The sequence below is a fragment of the Callorhinus ursinus genome, unplaced genomic scaffold (genome assembly GCF_003265705.2).
Source record: "Callorhinus ursinus isolate GAN/ISIS: 27379988/994484 unplaced genomic scaffold, GSC_fseal_2.0 scaffold8, whole genome shotgun sequence".
Lineage (NCBI taxonomy): Eukaryota > Metazoa > Chordata > Mammalia > Carnivora > Otariidae > Callorhinus > Callorhinus ursinus.
Genome location: NW_027397070.1, coordinates 12,690,109 through 12,710,162, shown reverse-complemented (window position 1 = coordinate 12,710,162; position 20,054 = coordinate 12,690,109). Strand labels below are relative to the sequence as shown.

The window sequence follows — 20,054 nt, the reverse complement described above, 5'->3', positions numbered from 1 at the left end:
AAAAAACTTTAGTTGCCCTTTTCTCTCATTTCTTTAGATAAGTGGGCACTAGAAATTATAGATAGCTTTGGCAAGAGTTCAAGGGTTAATGTAGCAGATAAATAAAAGGAATTTTCTGTAAATTGAGACCTGCATTATTTCAGTTGTCTTGTCTTTCCTAACCTAACTCATTTAATTTTAAAAAGTAAATACTTAAATTCTTCCTGACAGTGTGCTCAGCTTTTACTATCGTTTATTACTTCAATTATACTTGATATCACTTAGAACAATCTGCCATTTGGAAATCTCAGTATAGCCTGGAGCTTAGTATTAGATCTGGCTGCTATTGTAACATGTACAGCATATGACATTAATGTATCAAAATTAGATTGGATCATCCCTCCTGGTTAAATTTATTTCACATTTCTTTTGTATTCAGTTAACATAAACCTATTAGGGAAGCTGACACATGGGGATGGCTGTATAGGAAGGATATTTTTAAAGTATTTTGATTAAAAAATGAAATTATAGAGCCATGGCTTTTCTAAGTTGTGTAATCTGTTTGGTTTTTAAAAATGTCACAAAGCCCAAGTACTAAATTTATATTATTTAACGGGTGTGTGTGTCCACACATGTGTGTGGTGTGGTGTAAATAATGAGAATTAAAATTTAAACAGTATTTTGATGGTTAGGCCTACCATCATACATTTAGAGTATGATTATGGTTTCCAAGAAGAAAAAAAAATTTAATATACTTAAGCCTAAAGCCCTCCTTAAAAGAAAATAAATATTTGTATACTGTATTTCTTAAATAATAGATTTTGGTCTATGGAGTTAGCCTGGGTACTCTTTTAATCCAATCGAAGTATCTGAGGGGGCATTTCTTGCTTAGGAATACAAAAGTTAAAGTTGAGGGATTTGCCTTGTATTTTCAGATACTTTAATGATATTCATGGTAATTAGGATTTTCTAGGTAGACTGCTGTTAGGGACTTTAAAAACCATTAGAACACTGGTTCTTGGCTTTTTTTGGGTTACATACTCTATTTGATAGACTCTCTCCTCAGAAAAATACACAAATAAAATTTTACACGTAACTTTCAAATATTCACAGACTCCTTGAGTCCAGATTAGGAACTCCAGGGTTCTGGGGTGCCTGGCTGGCTCATTCAGTGGTGTGTAACTCTTGATCTCTGGGTAAATGAGTTCAAGCCCCACGGGCGTAGGGATTACTTAAAAACAAAAACAAAAACTCCAGGGTTAAGGGTAACAGAAGAGAGAGCCTTTCATTAATTAGGCTTAAGTTCTTTTTTGTTTGTTGAAATCACACATTTAACTTTTTTCTTACTCTGTGGTCTTTAAGCCAAGTAGATTGCATATTTCAAAAACAGAAATTGCTTGTATGTTAGCTCATCAAAAAATATTGATGGCACTTATCCTAGTTCTCTCTTCCAAACCTTCTAAACCTTGAGTGTGTCACCCATACAGTATGTCCATTTATCTGAAAGTAGTAGAAAACCTCATGTGAGATATGCACCAAAAAAGGACTCAGGTGTTCGCAGTAACAGAATCAATTAATCTAAGATAACCAAATTTTATATTGAAATGCATGTTTATATGATAATCTCTATGAAGAAAACTCAAGACTAATGGATATTAAGTTCATTTTTCTGATAACTTAGAAATCCAACTTTTGGATGTTTTGCTTTTTTATAATTTTAATCATCATAATGTTAACTCTCTCTGATTGCCAGAAGCACCTTTGTAAGCACCACAAATATTTAAACAACATCTTGAGAGTCTAACACATTTCAAGAAGTCTGTTTGGAAGAATTTCATATACAGTGTTTCATAGGCAAAGAAACCACGGAAAAATGTTGAACCAAATACAGTCAACCTTCTCTTACTTAATAGATTATTTACCCAATTTATGAATTATCTATTTCTTTTCCTTCTCTTCCTGTTGCCTTCTTTAGGCAACTTTACTGCTCATTAGCCCTTTGAAAGAATGGTCAGAAAAAAGGGAGAAGAATCTTACGTTGCTCACTTTTTAAAAACATTTAAACAGTCTTGTAAAAGGCTTGGTAATGGGAAACTAGTATAGTTGCTAGTTAAGAAGAGTATTTGGGCTGTATGGGAATTTTTTTCATCTAAGTTCTCTGCTTCCCATTGTTGACAGCTAAAAATTTTCTGGTCTTTTGCAGTGTCTCCTAATGTTTTGAGTGTTTGTGTTTCATGTGAAAATGATCAAATGAAATTTATAGTTTTTTATTTCTTGACCTTTTAATCTTTTTATAGTATAGTATATTGTCAGTAGCTGTATGAAGAGCTATATGCTTTTTTCTAAAACACTATGAACTATTTTCTTGGTTTTCCAGTTAAGACATTTGGGAAATGATGAAGTACACATTGTTTGGTCAGAGCATACTAGAGACTACAGGAGAGGAATTATTCCTACAGAATTCGGTGATGTCCTTATTGTAATATATCCAATGAAAAATCACATGTTCAGTATTCAGATAATGAAAAAACCAGAGGTAAGAACTCCTTATGTTACATTTTAATAATATATTTTGAGCTGTATGTGGGTTTGTGAGTTTCTTCTTTCAGAAGAATTAGACTAGGCATATCAGGTTGTGAAAACAGGGGGAAATGAGACACAGACTCTGGTAGCTATGTAAATTGTCTAAGTCTGATTCAGAAGGAGCTAAAACTGGAAAAATAGCAAGAAACTATGTTCAAATGGGAGAAGGCTAAGGTAGTGCCAGAGTGAAAGTTGCTTTCTACCAAGCTCACAAAAGGATTACCTTTTATTAAGAGGATGATTATACAATAAGAAGTAATCATTCTTGTATTTTTAGTTAATATATCTTACTAAGAATTACATGATTATTTAGTCATGTTCCTTAATAAAGGAAAGGTCTACAATGTCAAAAAAAAAAATAAAAACCTTCTAGTTGGATCTCTTAAACCATAGGGTTGAAATACACTTGCAGAAGTATTTTCTTTCAAAATAATTTAAAAAGTGTGGTAGTGTTTTGGTGTCTTTCTTATTTTTTTAATTGAATACTTTTTAATTTATAGGAAACCTATTTTTTCACAGTTGATCATGAATCGTTAGAATTTCTTGAATAAGACTGTTTCCCAGGTGTGAATTTAAGCTTACAGCCAGGTTTTTTTAGGGTTTATCTAAACGAGAGGTCAGCAAACTATGGCCCACTTCCTATTTTTGTACAGCCTGAAAGCTAGCTATTAATGGTTTTTACATTTTTAATGGGTTTTTCTTTTTTTTCTTTTTTTGTTTTTGTTTTGTTTTCAGTGTCCCCTTCCTCCCCAGGTTTTTTCTTTTTTTAAAAAAAATCAAGAGGGGCACCTGGGTGGCTCAGTCGGTTGAGCGTCTGCTTTCCACTCAGGTCATGATCCCAGGGTCCTGAGATCGAGCCCTGTGGTTGTGCTCCCTGCTCAGTGGGGAGCCTGCTTCTCCCTCTCCTTCTGTTCCTCCCTCCCACTCGTTTTCTCTCTCAGTGGCTCTGCTCTCTCTCTCTCTCTCTCTCAAATAATCTTTAAAAAATTTTTTTAAAAATCAAGAATATACATCAGGGACAATATATGGCCACAAAGCCATATTTTTTGACATATTTACTGTATTATTCACAGCTCACATCCTTGCCTTCAGCTGTCATTTGTACCAACCATACTCAAACAGAATAACTTTGACACTGTCAGTCATCTGATAAAAATGACAATTACCAAGACATAGATTTTTTTCTAATAAACCATGTAATAAAAGTCTTTTAGGTTCTGTAGTAAAACTGGTATCACACAAAAATAATGAAGAACTAATTTGCTGCCTATAAGGATGTATTATCGTCACTGTGTTTTTTTCCAGTGTTGGGTTTTTGTGTACAATTAAGGCTACAAAAATTTGAAAACTGTCAGGGATATGAATTATTTAGTCAGTTAAATGAAGCACAGTTTTTTGAATGGGAAACGCTGTAGACTTTGGCATTTTTTGTTTATTGTCCTGGTGTTAATCATGGAAAATAATTGAATTTGAATAGTATTTCTACTGAAGGAAGAACTAAAGAGGAAGTAGAAACATTTTTGTGTGCAATGTCTTGATTGTTCTTATTTGTAACCTTTCTCCAATATGAGTATAAAATTATGTTCTAATTTCTCATTCAGGTTCCCTTCTTTGGTCCACTTTTTGATGGTGCTATTGTGAATGGAAAGGTCCTACCCATTATGGTTCGAGCAACAGCTATAAATGCAAGCCGTGCTCTGAAATCTCTGATTCCATTGTATCAAAACTTGTATCCTTTTTAACAGTATGGTTTCTACTCTAATAAATGTCTACTTTCCAAGGTAGGTATTTCTTATGTGTTAGGTGAATTTTTGTTTACTGATATATAGATGATAGACTTCCTCCCCAGTGTTTGAGCACTTACGATATTTGAGTGATATATTTTCTTTTACATACTACTAATCAGTACTTTTCTTTTGATTAATTAATTAGGACCCATTAGGGGTACTCTAATACTCTAGAGTACTGCTAGGTACTCTGACACTATAGATGTATAAAAATAACCGAAATAGTCATCATAAAGTACTCAGTCTAGTTGAGGAAATATACTGTTTTTAGTGCATGTGTTGTAACAGAGTTATGTAGTGTTCTGGATGTATAATGACAAGCAGCCTCTCAGCTGGAAGGGCAATGGTGTCAGGAAACACTTATGAGAAATGTGAGGATTGAATATTGAAAGATGATGAATAAGAGTTAATCGGGTGGATGAGATTGAGAAGAGCATTCCAGGCAGAGGGAACAAGATAAACAAAGATGTGGAAGTATGAGAGGACATGGCGTGTTTAAGAACATGGTTTCTGGAGCCAGATCTCTGGACTCAAATGCTGGCCATCACTTCCTTAGCTATCTAGCCTTGGGCAAATTATTTAACCTCTCTGAGCCTCAGTTTCCATATCTATAAAATGAGAATGATAACGTCTAGCTCATTGTGTTATGAGAAGTGAATGATTCAATATGTATAAAGCCCTTAGAGCAGTGCCTGGCACACAATATGTACACAGTTTTAAATTTTAAATTGTTTTCTGATATTCCTTTCTAAAATGAATTTGTGTTTCCATGTACCTTTTCTATATGATTAAAAACATTTCAGTTCTTTTTCTTTTACTTAAGCTTTACAGGGAAGGCTTTTTAAAATATCCTATGTTCTATTCCACATAATATGGATTTATTGTAAGTCTGCCACATATATTCTCTTCTTTTGATGAAAATTGACTTAAGCAATCTGATTCCTGTGTAATTTCTCATGTATTCTAACACTGTGAAATGGAATTATAGGTGGATCATGGCATGGCACATTGATTAAGCTTAATAACATTTATGTAGCATTTCTTATTTGTGACAGTTATATCTTCACTTTTAAGTTGAAAGCTCAGATTTGAGGTGATCATTGTCGTGAAATGTAACGATTTGGTTTATTATTTCCTGAGTATCTCTAGAAAGGTAGCTAATCCTACAAGGAATAAACAGATTATTACCCATAAACTAAATTTATCCACATTGTCAACTCCTCTGAGGTTGTCTTCTTTCTGACCTTTGCCTCCTTACAGTTTGCCTGATCCTGATGTTCATCCTGAGGTTAGTGTCCTCCGCCATTTCACTTAAGACACAACTGAAACAATGCCTTAAATCTTTTGGGAAAATGATGAGAGAGAGTAGACTGTGGTACAAAACTCTGTTTGCCTCTTGTGTCATAAAACAGGAACTCAATTTTTTGAGCAAACACAAACTGTTTCTGACCCAAGGTACAAACATTTAAGATGCTCACCTTACCAAGTAGTTAAATGCAAAATTAAAAGTATTGGGGCTATGGCTTAATTTCTTTTTCCTGCACCTAAGTTCATACTCTTGAGAACTAATTCAGATTTGCATGTTATACTAGAGGTATGGTGGCTGGATTTGCAGTTAGAAAATAACTGATTTTAACTCAAGCTCTGCCTTGTGATCTTGGTCTAGTCACAGAATTTCTAAACCTCACTTTCTTTGTCTGTAAAAAAGATAATACCCATCTCAGAATTATTGTGAAGATTAAATGAGGTAATGAATTTGGATGTGCTTAGTAAATGAAATAGGGTACATTATGTTGTGCAGTGATTAATTCTGTTATCTGTAAAGATTACAGTCAATATTAAAACAACTCTACCCAACACCAAGGAATAGCCTAATTGAGTTTTTATGTTTGGTTGGTTGGTAGGTTTATTGATTGGATTGGATTTTCAGGCCTGTTTCTTGAAGTTTTTAAATAGTTCATCTTGCTGAGACATTAATAGATACCACATTGGAGAAAATTTTCTAAAATGAAGAGAGATAATTTCAGATTGAAAGAGTAAACATGAACACTTTATTTACACAGCAAATATGAGCAATTTCCATCAGCAGAACCTTCTGGAACACTCAATAAAAATATAAAATCAGATCAAAGAAATTTTTCTGGACTCGGAAGCTTGAATTTAGAAGCTATATGGAAATTATTTCCCCATACTATTTAAGGATATAATAAAGTGCTCCTAGCCTTTGCTAATCTGAGGAATATATAGTCATCTTTTACGAGGATTCACAAAGTTCTATATTCTAAATGTCAGGGGAAATGATTTCATATAGGTAGATTACTTGATTTTTAAATTCAACCTTATATACTAAGTTACAACTAGGTGCTTTTAAGATATTGAAATATAGATGTCTTGAAATTTAAATAAATACCTGTTTCAGAAATACATTAAACTTTAAAATGTATGTTTTTGACAAATCCAGATAAGTTCCCATTAAGGAAAAAACCATGTGTTCTAAAACAGATCAATGGAACTTAACAGAAATTATGACAAATTGAAATAGAAGTAGGCTTTGAAAACCACCAGTTACTACTTTAATCCTCATAAGAGAAATAAAGGGATAAAAGAATATATAATAAACTCACTTATATTTGGATAATTGTACTGCTGTGTTAGTTATTTTATGCCCAATAAAAGTACACCCACCAAGATTCCACAGCATAAATTGTGCTGTTTATGATCATTAAATACAGTTTAAATTTTATCCTGGGAACATCTTCAGTAACTATGAATCTAATGTTGTTCACTAAATGAGGACAATATTGATTGTCATATGCTCTCCAAATCGATCATGCTGGCAGCCAGAATTACAGTAATCTGTCAGTATTGATGACTGTCTTTCAAGCTTTGAAACCTCTCCTTCACTTCACTTGTCATTTCTTGCATTACTTGTACTTGAAAAGCATTTTCTTGCAACCTTGGTCTTTGTCAGCTAGGTGATTTTTTTTTTTTTTGTCTCAAGCTCAATTTGTTGGTTTGATCATACAATTAGAATTGAAATGCAATGCTGGGGAGGAAGAAAAGGCAGATTCTGGGTAACCAGTGGACCTGAGGGGTATTTCAGGTTGATCTTAGCCATCATTTGTTAGTGACCTGTTGAGTGTGTGTGTGTGTGTGTGTGTGTGTGTGTGTGTGTGTTGGAGTTGGGTTGTTTTGTTGTTGTTTTAATTTTTTGGCTTTTTTTTTGCAGTGGGAATAATGTAGTATTAATTTCATGATCTTGGCTATCATTACTCTATACCTTAAATAAAAATTTTAAAGCAATTTTTGTTACGATCCTAGAGACATTTCAACTATGTACAAATGTTAAATATGATGCTATGTGTACTGTTTCTTTTTTTAACATGAGATTTATTATACAAAGAAATTTTCAGAAGTTACGGTATATAATCATGTTGTATTAGGGTTCTCAGAGAAACAGAATCAATAGGATGTAGGTATATACATACATAAAGAGAGAAAGATTAATTTTAAGGAATTAGCTCACACAGTTGTGGGGGACTGGCAAGTCTGAAATCTGCAGGAGTTCTTAGGTAGAGTTGATGTTGTAATCTGAGTCAAAAGACATCTGGAGGTAGAATTCCTTACTTCCGTGGGGACCTCAGTCTTTTCTCTTAACCTTCAACTGATTGGTTGATGCCCACTCACATACATTATAGAGTATCATCTGCTTTACTCAAAGTCTCTTGATTGTAAATGGTAATCACATCTGAAAAAATACCGTCACAGCAATGCCAAGACTGGTGTTTAACCAAAAACTGGATACCATGACCTAGCCAAATTGACAAAATTAACAGTCTCACATGTCCCATTTTTCTTAATTTTTCTTTTTAACCTTTCTTACTGAAAAATATAATTTGAAAAAAGTACATAAATTCTAAGTGTACTATATGGTGAATAATTACAGTTTACCACCAGCTCAAGAAATAGAACTTTACTGTTATTCTTCTATCAAAAATATTTCCTGATCACTTTTATGATAGTGGTAAAGATTTGAGAAACATGTAGAGACAAATCACAGTTGAGCCTTGAACAACATAGGTTTGAACTGCACAGGTCCACTTACGTGTGGGCTTTTTTCTGATAATGTAAAATGTATTTTTTCCTCCTTATGATTTTAATATTTTTTAATACTTTAATATTCTTTTTTCTAGCTTATTTTAAGAATACAGTATGAAATGCATGTAACATACAAAATATGTTGTAAGGCTCTGATCAGCAGTAGGCTATTAGTAGTTAAGTTTTGGGGGAGTTAAAAAATTTGGGGGCTGCAGGGGTGTTGGCACCCCAGCCTCCATGTTGTTGAAGGGGCAGCTGTAGATGGTAATTTTTTTCTCCAATAAGCTTATAATTTAATAGGGGAGAGAATAATATGTAAATTAATAATTAAGACAAGATAAAATGTGACATAGTAGGGTTATAGATGAAATGCTCTGGGAGTTCTAAGGATGAAGTTATTACTTTAGGAGTAAGAAAATAAAGGAAGAATGCAAGGAAAATCTGGGCCTCAGAGGGTGAGATTTTAGTAGATGGAATGCAGCATGTCTGTTATAATTCTTATAATTTATATTTAGGGGCTTTGTATGTATGTATATAATATATATGTGATATTCTGAAATACACAGTATGGGGGGTATTATACAATTAAATGGCATCTTTAAAAAACACATTCTTCCTAGGTTTAATATTCTTTCCTACCAAACCAATATTATTTGATTTGTTCTAATCTGTTTAGATTTGACCTTTTTGTAAATGCCAGAATTGGGTTTCTGTTTTAACTTTATCAGACAAATTACCAGAAGTCAATGATCATTCTTCAATTAGTCACAGTTTGTTATCTCTTGCAGTTCTACTACTCAAATGTAAAGAACTTGTTGCAAAAGTATGAGAGCCAAAATGAAATGAAATGTAATTGATTGGCTCCACTAATGTAGTTTGCCATTCATTATGATAGAACATTATAAAACCTCTTAGGGAGGCCCATCAATATTACTGCCATTTCGTGTTAGAAGAAAGTGAGTTTATTGAGAAACTACATAATTTTATGTATACTGTCTTTTGAAGATTATTTCTTCAGAAGATAATATTCATAAATATGGACTGTCCTTAATTTATAAATTATATTTTAAAATGTAGAAGCTGATTGTTGGCATATCAGCCTGAGTTTCGAAGTCCAGAACCACTTAAGTTTTATTTTAATCTGTAAAAAGAGTACTAAACTCAAGACTGTTGTAAGGATTAAATTATCTGCATGAAGCACTAAGCAGCCCGTCATGTAGCAAGAGCTCAGAAAATGGTAGTTACCTGATACTTGATGATACTTTTATGCTCTACACTAGAAATACTCCTCTAAAACACAGATGTAAGTATACAGAGCACAAAGACTTGTGCTGGCTCTTGACTGTATTGAAATTCTTTTTTTTTTTAATTTTTTATTGTTATGTTAATCACCATACATTACATCATTAGTTTTCGTGTATTGAAATTCTTACGTGAATTCTTTGACTACATGCAAGCAGTTATTAGCTTAACCCTCCCAACCTCATATCTCTTAACTGTAGTTTTGTCAAACATACCGGTACTCCTTCCATCTCCGCCCCCATCCTTACTCTCATGTCCCACCACACTGACACCCAGGACACCCTGTGTCTAGTTAGACCATATTTATCATCCCCAAATGCCCTTCTCTTTTCTATGTTTTTGTCCCAAGAATGCCCTTCTCTACTGTCTTCCACCTAATATAGTCGTTCTGCATGACCCAAACTTTAAAAAAAAAAAATTTCCTTCACTAAACAACATACTGCCTTGTAACATTTTGTTATAGGACTTATTGTGTGTGCACATATTAATAAGTCTTACTAATCCTGGTTTCACTAACTTCTAGCACAGTGATAAGTGGTCAGTCAGCAATTTGTTGTCATAGTACAGGTTAGGGCAGATGGTTTCGTGGGTGGATGGATGAACTGTTCAATTTTTCTTTTTAACAGAAAATTTCTATTCATTTTCCAGTGTACTTTTAAAAAAAGTTGTTCATTGTTGTTATATTTGGTGGTTTGTATTAGTCTAGGCTACAACTGTAAGACCATGCTGGATAGATAAGGAAACCTAAGAACAGTAGAAACTGCCTCTGAAACATGAACAAGCCAGAATAGCATACACACAAGGGTGCTGTATTTTGACTGATTCATTGTTATATTTTTATTAGAAAAGGGCATTACAGTTTAATGGAAATAATTTTCAGAGATCAGTAGTCAGTGAGGTTTCCCCCTCCACTTCTTGCGGGAGGACAGGAGGGCAGGAGGGCAGGTAGGATCTGTCAAAGAGAAAAGTGAGCCAAAACACTTGTGTCTTGATGAAGTGACAGATGTCTTAGGAAGAGTACAATTTAATGTCCCCCACCCCCACTCCCCAAGGACAGAGGCAGCAGTGGTTATAGTCCTGAAGGCTTACACTCCCTGCTGAACGGCAAGGAAGGTGGGCACCACAGGAGAGCTGGGAGGGGCAGCTATAGGAGTCTACATACTGCTGATGTCTTCAGTTTCACTTCTTGAACCTTTTTGCATCACCTACATCAGTGATTCCATTAAGAGCCCTCAGTATCTTGTTAAGTGCCCTTTGTTCTACATATTTTCTAAATGAAAGTCTTAAACTTCATGGACAAATTGGTTATTTGTTACAAACTCTAAGATTTATGATTGTGGTCATTCATACTTCAAAAGAAGAGAATTCTTTAAATAAAATGTCTCACCAACTAAGTGACCCAGGCTTTGTGGCTTTTGAAATGCTTGCAGCCCTTGTGCCTTGGCTATTAACCATTGCAGTAGGCCCTCTCTAAGAGCAAACATTCTTATTTACTTAACAATGTGCTCTCTAATGGGAGCATTTCAGTCTCCTGTGTTAAAGAGATGGGTATCGCTATTGAAGGGTTTTTTTGTTTTTGGGGTTTTTTTTTAAAGCTTGTGTTTAAACATCCTCCTCCCCATCCTGGATTTTACTGCTAAACCTTATAGTCTATGTATGCACACAGAGTAATTATTTAAACAGGGACCCTGGATATGTGCCACACTTCTGTTGTGATTCTAATATATTCTTATATCAGTTTTATTTTGTTCAGCTGTTCTTTTTAAAAAATGGCAATATATGCCTGTTGATGATGTTATTGGTATTTTGAGAGATTTCCTTACAATCATTGTGGGAATATTTTATTGCATGCCTTTAAAGATGTTTGGTCTAGCAAATATACCTTTGTCCTTTCAAAAAGATATAAAGGCAATAAATGTAAATCTGTATGTAATAAATTTTTGGTAATAGTGAAGTTTATTCTGTAGAATTGAACCAATGTCTGAAAATGGCATCTTTTAATGTTCTCCAAAGATGATCATCATACTAATAAAGACCAATAATTACTTTTCCTATATTTAAACAATGGGAGCTCACAAAAATGACTTCAGTATATGGCCAACTTCTTTTTCTGTTTTGTTATATTAATTCTAGAGATATTTTCAGTTTTTATTCTCTATCAACACTTAATGCACCAATGAGAGATTTAAGTATTAAAAAAGGCTATACTGAACATCAAAATGACTTTAAAATAAGTATGTTTAAGATCCTCTCGGAAATAAAGGAATAAAATCTTTTGAGATAAGTCATTATAAAAGGGGAAAAAGGTGACTATCTCAATAGAAATTGAGTGGCATCCAAACTTGTTCATGTAAAAAAAAAAAAGTTTATATTTCTTTACCCCAAAAAAGGGTTGCTAAGCAATTTGGGATCTTTCATTTAGTCACCAAATATTTCTTGACTACTTACTGTATAGGAGACACTGTGAGAGAAAAGCTAGGGATAGAAAAAACAGTCACTCCTTTCAAAGCTTACTGTCTGGTACAGGGGCTTACAGTCTGGATGGATGGATGGGTGAATGAGTGAGTAGTGAATGAATGAAGTGCCCTCTGGTGAGGAGTCCAGCAGTAGTGATATCTGCAAAGTAGGATGGCAAAAGTGATTAATTTATGACAGTGGGAGAGGATAGTGGGGAGGAGGAAACCAGGAATGGTTTTACCAAGGAAGCATGAAGGGAAAAAAGTGTAATGTGGCTAAGAAATACAAAGAGTTCCTCAGTATTGGCTGGTATAAAGCAAAGGGAAGAATAATAGCAGTTGAGGTCCAAACCAGATAATGCAGTCAAGCAGAAAAACAAAACAAAACATAAACTTGGTTTTGTAATGTTACTACCAGTAATATAACAGCCAGTGTCTAAGGTGACAGTTCCTTTTGCTTTTATATAATTTTTACTTCTTGAATAGCAGAGCACAGCTTGAATGTATTTTCCTTTTATAGTAAAGCCTTCCTAAAATTAGTTTATAGATTTAAATAAAGTATTTTTTATACTTAGTCATACAGTAATTTCCAGGCTAAGAACAGTAATAGCTAGTAATAAGACTAAGAAGTTCTCTAAGTGATAATATTTACATATATTTGCCATTTCAAAAAGAGCATTTGAGATATTCATAATCTTAAGTTTTATGATAGACTCACATTCTTGTATAACAAGCCTTCTTTACACTTTTCCTGTAAAGTACTTTTATGCCTTATTGTGCTTTTACAAACAATTATGTTTTTATGTTACTGATAAATTAGGTATTTTTTTTATCCTATTCTGATAGTACATTGGCTTCATGGCAAAAAGAGCAAAGGAAAAGAAAGCACTACACCATCTTACCTGTTTTTTTGTCAAATCCAGTGTGGTAGTATGGTCCACATAATGCCAGTCTTAACAGTTAGATCATATAGTGCATACAATACAAGAAAGGTAGAGAACTCTATCAGGTGTCTTTAAAATAACAAAATGAAGGGGTGCCTGGGTGGCTCAGTCGTTAAGCGTCTGCCTTCGGCTCAGGTCATGATCCCAGGATCCTGGGATCGAGCCCCACATCGAGCCCCACATCGGGCTCCCTGCTCCGCGGGAAACCTGCTTCTCCCTCTCCCACTCCCCCTGCTTGTGTTCCCTCTCTCACTGTGTCTCTCTCTGTCAAAAAAATAAATAAAAACTTAAAAAAAAAAAATGAAGTTTCTCTACTTCCATCTTCTTTAAATTTTCACCTGTGATAGAACAGGGACTTTTTTTTTTTCTGTTAAACCCTTATGTTTTTTATATTAGTGATGAAGGTGCACTGGTATGCTCACATTATCGTTCACTATACCTACTACATAATGTACAAGTTTTATTTTAGTCTTTGTTTAAATATAAAAACAGATTTAGATGCTATTTATGGATTTTAGAGAGCAAAGAATGATGTAAAGCTGAAATTAGTCTTTAACCTTGTTTGACATAGGAATTGCAGTGCTTTTAATCCATTCTTTTCCTTTTACTAAACATAAGGGGTTTTGCCATTGAATTTTTAATAACTCAATAATGGAATTAAAATTAAACTATGGGTCACAAATCTCCCCATTTTCTTCTAACTGCTTTTCCTCTCAAACACTAGAATACAGCCTATTTAAATCTTAACTTTTGCTTGCCAAACCACTGTTACCGTCCATCTGTTCATGCCAATTGTAAAGAAGGTTTGGTTTTTAGTGAAGCTTTGCATTTCACATAAGGTATGTGAAGTGAAATTTCACAAGGGACATGATGGATCCTGATTCATAGTGATAAACCTTTGGGGCCATCAGGGTTGGCATATGGTCCAGTATGATATGAAGGCTTGGGTTCCCTGGCTTCACTTCTTTGGCGTGAAGCTGATAAAACCTGGCTCTTGAGTATTATTTCACTGGACACCAATCATGGGCAGCAGGAACTGCCCATTTAACTCTCTGTGGGAAGGAAGCCCAGAGAGCATTCACAATGGTACCATTGTCGAGTTGCAAACTGCTCTGAACAGCTTGACAGCACTAGGGAGGAGGGGAAGGGGTTGCTTTACTAATTGCTGTTCAGAAAAGAGAAGGAGCAAAAGTAGCTGTTGTAGAACTGATGTTTCTACATTTACTTACTCTCTTGATAGGAGTGTTGACTTTTATTTAGCACATACCTACTCTAAAAAGAAAGCAAATAAATATATTTAAGCAACCACCTGTAGTAATTCCTTGTTAACATGCCATTATCTATTTTAAACCCACCGGATTATAACAGAGGAAAGTCAGTTTTGCTTTATGATATTTTTTATGTTTAGATGAAAATGTATTTCTTTAATCTTCACAAAATTTTTTTAAATTTAAAATAAGGGAAAATGGATTAAAACCACAATCCATATATCAGATAAAGTTAAACACAAATTTGGCTTAATTTCCTTTATACTGTTTTTTAGAATTCCCAAATATCTGAATATCTACAAGCTACATTAATATAGAAATGTAAATTAATCTTATGCATAACAATTGCAAGTGCTAAAATAATCCACTGTAGATAAACTAGTCAGCAAATTTTAGGGTTAATATGAGATTTATCATTTAAATGAATAGCTGATAACTGTTGCAGTCATTTCTGGTTCTCTCTCTCCTTGAAGTCTGTTTCTCGGGTATATTTAAAAATCTGAGGGTTCTTTCCCTTTTTATGAAGCATTGTATGCCATGATATTTGTATAAACGCTACTGCTGGCCTTTCCATTTTTTCTGGTCAGTCTAATCAAGCATTTGGTGATTCTGATGCAAAGAAACAATGATCTACTTCAGCTTACTTCAGCCCCTAGGATCCTGACCCTACAGCATATTTCCATAGGTGATGATTTCAGCTGAACTTGACTAAATTATATTGCAATATTATAATTTCTGCAACATGTCCTTTAATTTATAATTTTTTAAATGGGATGTTCTTGCTAAGTTGGTGAAAAATCAAATGCATGTTTGTGAAATAGTAACAGTCTGTAAAATTTACTAGTCGTCCATTTCCTCATGTTCCCTTAAATGCTTTTAGTAAATGGGCACCAGTGCAGTATTTCAAAAACAGTAATTCATTGAATGCCCATTCTTCCTTTTACTGCAGAATAGATTATATTTAAGTCAAGATTAATGGGTAGATTTTGATGTTAAAGTCCAGTCTCTAAGCCCATCATTCCCTAGGGGCATATAGTGCATTAGTTTAAGCCAATATACTGTTTATCATAGATTCTATGACACAGTCTTAAATGACAGTTTGTTGTACTTTGTAACTACTTACCATGATAATAAATCACTTTTTCTGTACTCCTGATAATTATAGCATTTAAACAAAATCTTAATTAAGTTAGTACACATTTAGGTAGAGATAACACGTAAGTAATTGTACACTGTAAAATTTCACTTACTTTTTTTCTTTTTGCAATCTTCTAACAAGAATCCAAGTTTAGTGTTTAGTTCAAACACATACATTCATTTCCTCAACTATAATGTACTGAAATTTTTGTTCCAAAAAGGAACATACAAAGTGTTTCTAACCATCCCCCAATGTTTTTTAAAGTCTTAATCTAATACTTGTGATTCTGAAGCAGTTCTCTATTGACTGTGAAAGTGTCATTATTACTTAATAATATTTTCAAGTACATCTTACCAAGAATGAGAATCTAAAATTTTAACTGCATTAAATTTAAAATCTAGGTAACTCAGTTTTTCTTTTAGATGTTTTACTTCATACAACTTTCATGAAAGTGGAATATACATATTTCATAATCATGTTAGTGCTTTTTAGAAACCACCAGTGATTATTGGATTATTAAATCAGGAAGGATTTTCAGAACCTTTAGGGAGGTTTAAATTTTTAATCCTATTTATTTAAGGTTAATCTTTTTAAATGTATTTACATGAACTTTGGTAGAATTGGGCTTATCAACTTTTTACTTAATGTTTTCATTTAGTAATTGACTGATTTATGAGCAATTATATATGGTCCAAATTTTATTCAACTCCAGCTTTCAATAATAGGACTATCCTCACACTGCCTTAGCACCTGTTATGGATTTTGAGTCATCTGGCAGCCCATGGGACTTAGATAAAGAAGTACCAGGTGTCCTGCCTGTCTCCTAATTGAGACGCAGTGAAAACAATATAGACTTGGCAGTATGGTTAAAAGGATGGATTAAAGCCCAGCTTTGTCTACTCTGACAAATCACAGCTTTTCCTTCATTGCGTAGATAGTAGCAACTACTAAAGAATTTCATTAGTATAATGCATCAAAAAAATCATACAAAATAATTTGTTACAACCTGTTGCAGACTTTCAGAAGAATTTCTATTAAGGTAATACAAATAAACAATATTAATACCAAGATTCATTCCATTTACTTAGGGGAAATTTTTACAGTATAAAAGCTACACTGCATGTGTCTTGAAGAAATTAGCTACTGTAGGAAAGAAGTGAGTATTAATTTACCAGATCTTGCTTTATAATGTAAGCAAGTATAGTTTACTTTCATCTTATAGATGAGCAATGCCTAGGCCATGGGGTACTTAATTGCCCTGTATATTTCAAGAAAATATGACCCTTTACTACTGCTAATAGCAACCCTGTGATCTTTGAGATGTACTTATAAAATATATCTACATATATCCTGTATCTCAATAAAACTTATTATTATTTCTCCAAGACCCTGTGTAATGACATTGCTTCACAATATTTAAAGATAATTTCAAGGCCCTTTAGAATTAAAAAGTCAAATGTGGTTTATTTTCTCATTTTTATTAGAGCATGCCAAGGATTTTTCCTGTATTATATATGATATCTAGTATATAAGCAAACATTTTTCAAAAATGGTAGTCTTCAAATTTAAGCTAACAGTCATTCTGCTGGCCATCCTTGAGCTAAATAAAATGCCTCTATGCCTTTTCTTTTCTCCACACAAAACTGAAATCATTGAGATTGGATATACAAAGAGCACTGGACTATTAAATGACCAAGGTTCTAGTGCCAACTCTACAGATCAGCAGGTTTGTTTTTCCAAACAAATCTCTGTTTGTATTCTCCATCCAGGCAAGGCTTATTGCCGAATAAACATTTTGCTGATTTTGCTAAGTTTCCTGAAAGTAATGTTGGTAGATGATTGTTGTGTCCTTCCTCTAGTTCAGACTGTCCTAAGATATTCTCAATAAATGATGCCCTGGGATAAACCCTCTCAAGATAGTCTTTTTAAAAACCTGAATATTTAAATTTCTGAATATTATTTTTCAAGAGTATTGTTACATCTGTTCTTATAGTGTACCAGAGCAGTTTTAGAAATCTGCCTAAACTTGGTGAAATTACCCTTCATTTGATTTTTATCTAGAGATTTTCTCGACATTTCTTCCCTTTCTCCTTTCTTTACAGATGGCCACTTAAATGAATAGAATTAGTTTATTAACTAAATTTCTTGCCTCATACCACTGTAGAATTTATGAAAATTTTAAAGATTTCTTTAAATTTAAAAAATTTTCACAACCAGTGGGCCAAAATATTTCAGTGCTAAATTGTAATGAGTTGTAATTACTTTCAAGATTTATAGAATTTTTTTAGGCAGTTAGATTTTTTTGAAAAGTTATTTTTTTTCTTAATATTACACTTTATGTATGTATACATACTTTTTCCTCTTCCAAAGAAGTTCAGCAAGATCAAGGGTAGGGGTGGAACCAAACTCTCACAGGAGAATTCAAACTCTGTCTCTAAATCCAATCGTAGCAAAGTCCCAACTATATTGGACCGAAAGGGTTTTGCTTCTGGAGAGCCAAATTGGGATTAAAGGAAGGAGGTTTTCTGCATAACAGTCTCCTTATTAACTATCAGACCAGCTTTATTCATTCCTTCTGTAATTTATAAACGGTCATTGAGTATTTCTGGGCCTTGTGTTAGGTGCCGGATATGTAAAAATAAAAAGGACATGGTCTCTGCCCCTATGACATTAGTCTCCCCACTAGTTTATTAGGAGTACAAGCACAAAGAAAAAGGCATACTTGGTGTTTAACAACTGGCTCTGAGAGCAGGGGGAGGCCCTCATTTGTGACATTTGTTGAGTTCTGTGATGTGAAAACTCCCCCCAACCATCTTACAAACTTGGTGAATATTGTAAGTAGTGCTCTCCAAATTTTAAGTCAGTAGGCAGAAAGAACTCCCCTCCCTCTTCCTACAATTACTGCTCTTGGAATCTTCCGTACAGAGAAGGGAGATAAAATCCCTAAGTGTTAAAACAGCAAAGAAGCCACAGAAATATCTGAGTGCAGGCAAGTGCTTACTAATTTAGGAATTTCAGAATGGGCATTAAATCTCTGAGGCTGTGATACTGAGTATAGATATAAACACTTCATACTTTGCCTTTACTTAAAAAGGAGCCAATATCTTTTTCTTGTTTAGGAGAGAAAACATTAAATCTGAACTTGAGGAAATTAATTAAGCAGTGATAGGTCTCAGACATGTAATTTTCATAACTCCTTTTTCTGAAAAATACTTCATACTCATTCTTGCTATGTACAATATTATACACACACTTCAATTTTTTTTGAGACTAGTTAAAATTACAGTTGAGCTAAATGTGTATAAAACCTACTGGGCATGCCATGGAATTAGTGATCACAAAACTGAAGGTTTTTCCCTTTCTCAGGTAAAAGCAGTTCACAGTTACGTTCGATTATTAAGAAAATTGTAGAGAATGAAAGGTTGTTGCTTCTTTAAAACCAAATCTACCTTTTCTATATCCTCCCTGTGCATTAGTAAAATTGAAAAGTGTAACACTTCTAATGTGTTTATCCTTCTTTTCTTCATATTGTCTTTTTCTTGTGAGAAGTCATTTTCTCTCTCATAAGTCAAAAGTCCCTCTGTACATGCCACGAACAAGAACTATTATCAGAGTTCTTGCACATGAATACAGGTATATTCCTTAAACAGACGTTGAAAATTGCCCTGAGACAGCACCTGCTATTTACAAAAACTTGAACCAAAAGTCAGAAAAACTATGTTTAGCACAGATTGTAGGCAGAATTTTGGGTTACCCTATATTTATATCCTTTATCTTCAGCATCCCTCTTACATAAATAGGAGCAGGTGGTGGTATCCCCATTTAACATATAAACTGCAGCACAGAAAATTCATGCATCTCTTTCCAGGATGAGGCTGAAATTGAACCCCAGTTTCTTGACAGCTGGTCTTGACACAGTGACAGAGGGCCATAAATAATTTCATATGTAAGTTTAAAATCAAAAGTAGTTACTTAAAATGAATAATAATGTTAATATTAAGCACAGATTAGGTTTAAAGTATTTATACTAGAAAAAATGTTTAGTTCCCTTTATTATTTTTTAGAATAGTAATATTCCTTCCCCCCTTTTCTGCTTTTGCAAAGTAGAAGGAAGGAGGATTAGAGGATAATTATATTGCTGTGATTGCAGCACCTGTGTGTTATTTCTTTTGATTGGCTACTTCTGTATTAAAGATTCCTACCAGCTGAAAGTCTCCCTCATCAAGTGGCATTTTATTAGCTAGTTTTGGCTTGGGTTGTTTTAAATTTACAACAAAAACCTTAATTCAACATAGACTTGTACTTTAAATTTTGCTTTGAATTTCTTTACCATTCCCTATCTATCATCTCACCCATTTCAGTTTTTTTAATTTCAGTGCCAATGGCAACATGCAGTCACAGTAGGAATATAGCTTGAGCTATCCTGTTGTTGCTAGTGATCAAGTTTGTGTATGCCACTCAATTTATAGGTACTAATAACTCTTCCCTAGAGAGTTGCC

At 33.8% G+C, this 20,054-nt stretch overlaps 1 protein-coding gene and 1 pseudogene across 3 annotated transcripts in view; both read left to right on the top strand.

Annotated features, from left to right (window-relative positions):
• The window catches only part of RALGAPA1 (Ral GTPase activating protein catalytic subunit alpha 1), a 253,647-nt gene that overhangs the window by 220,483 nt on the left and 13,110 nt on the right, over positions 1-20,054 (top strand). For all 3 annotated transcript variants that reach the window (XM_073895099.1, XM_073895100.1, XM_025870163.2), the window contains 2 exons: positions 2,357-2,515; positions 4,164-4,291. In XM_073895099.1, the coding sequence (XP_073751200.1) occupies positions 2,357-2,515; positions 4,164-4,291 (287 nt within the window). The remainder of the gene's footprint in view (positions 1-2,356; positions 2,516-4,163; positions 4,292-20,054) is intronic.
• Positions 8,876-11,696, top strand: LOC112822670 (magnesium transporter NIPA2 pseudogene; annotated as a pseudogene).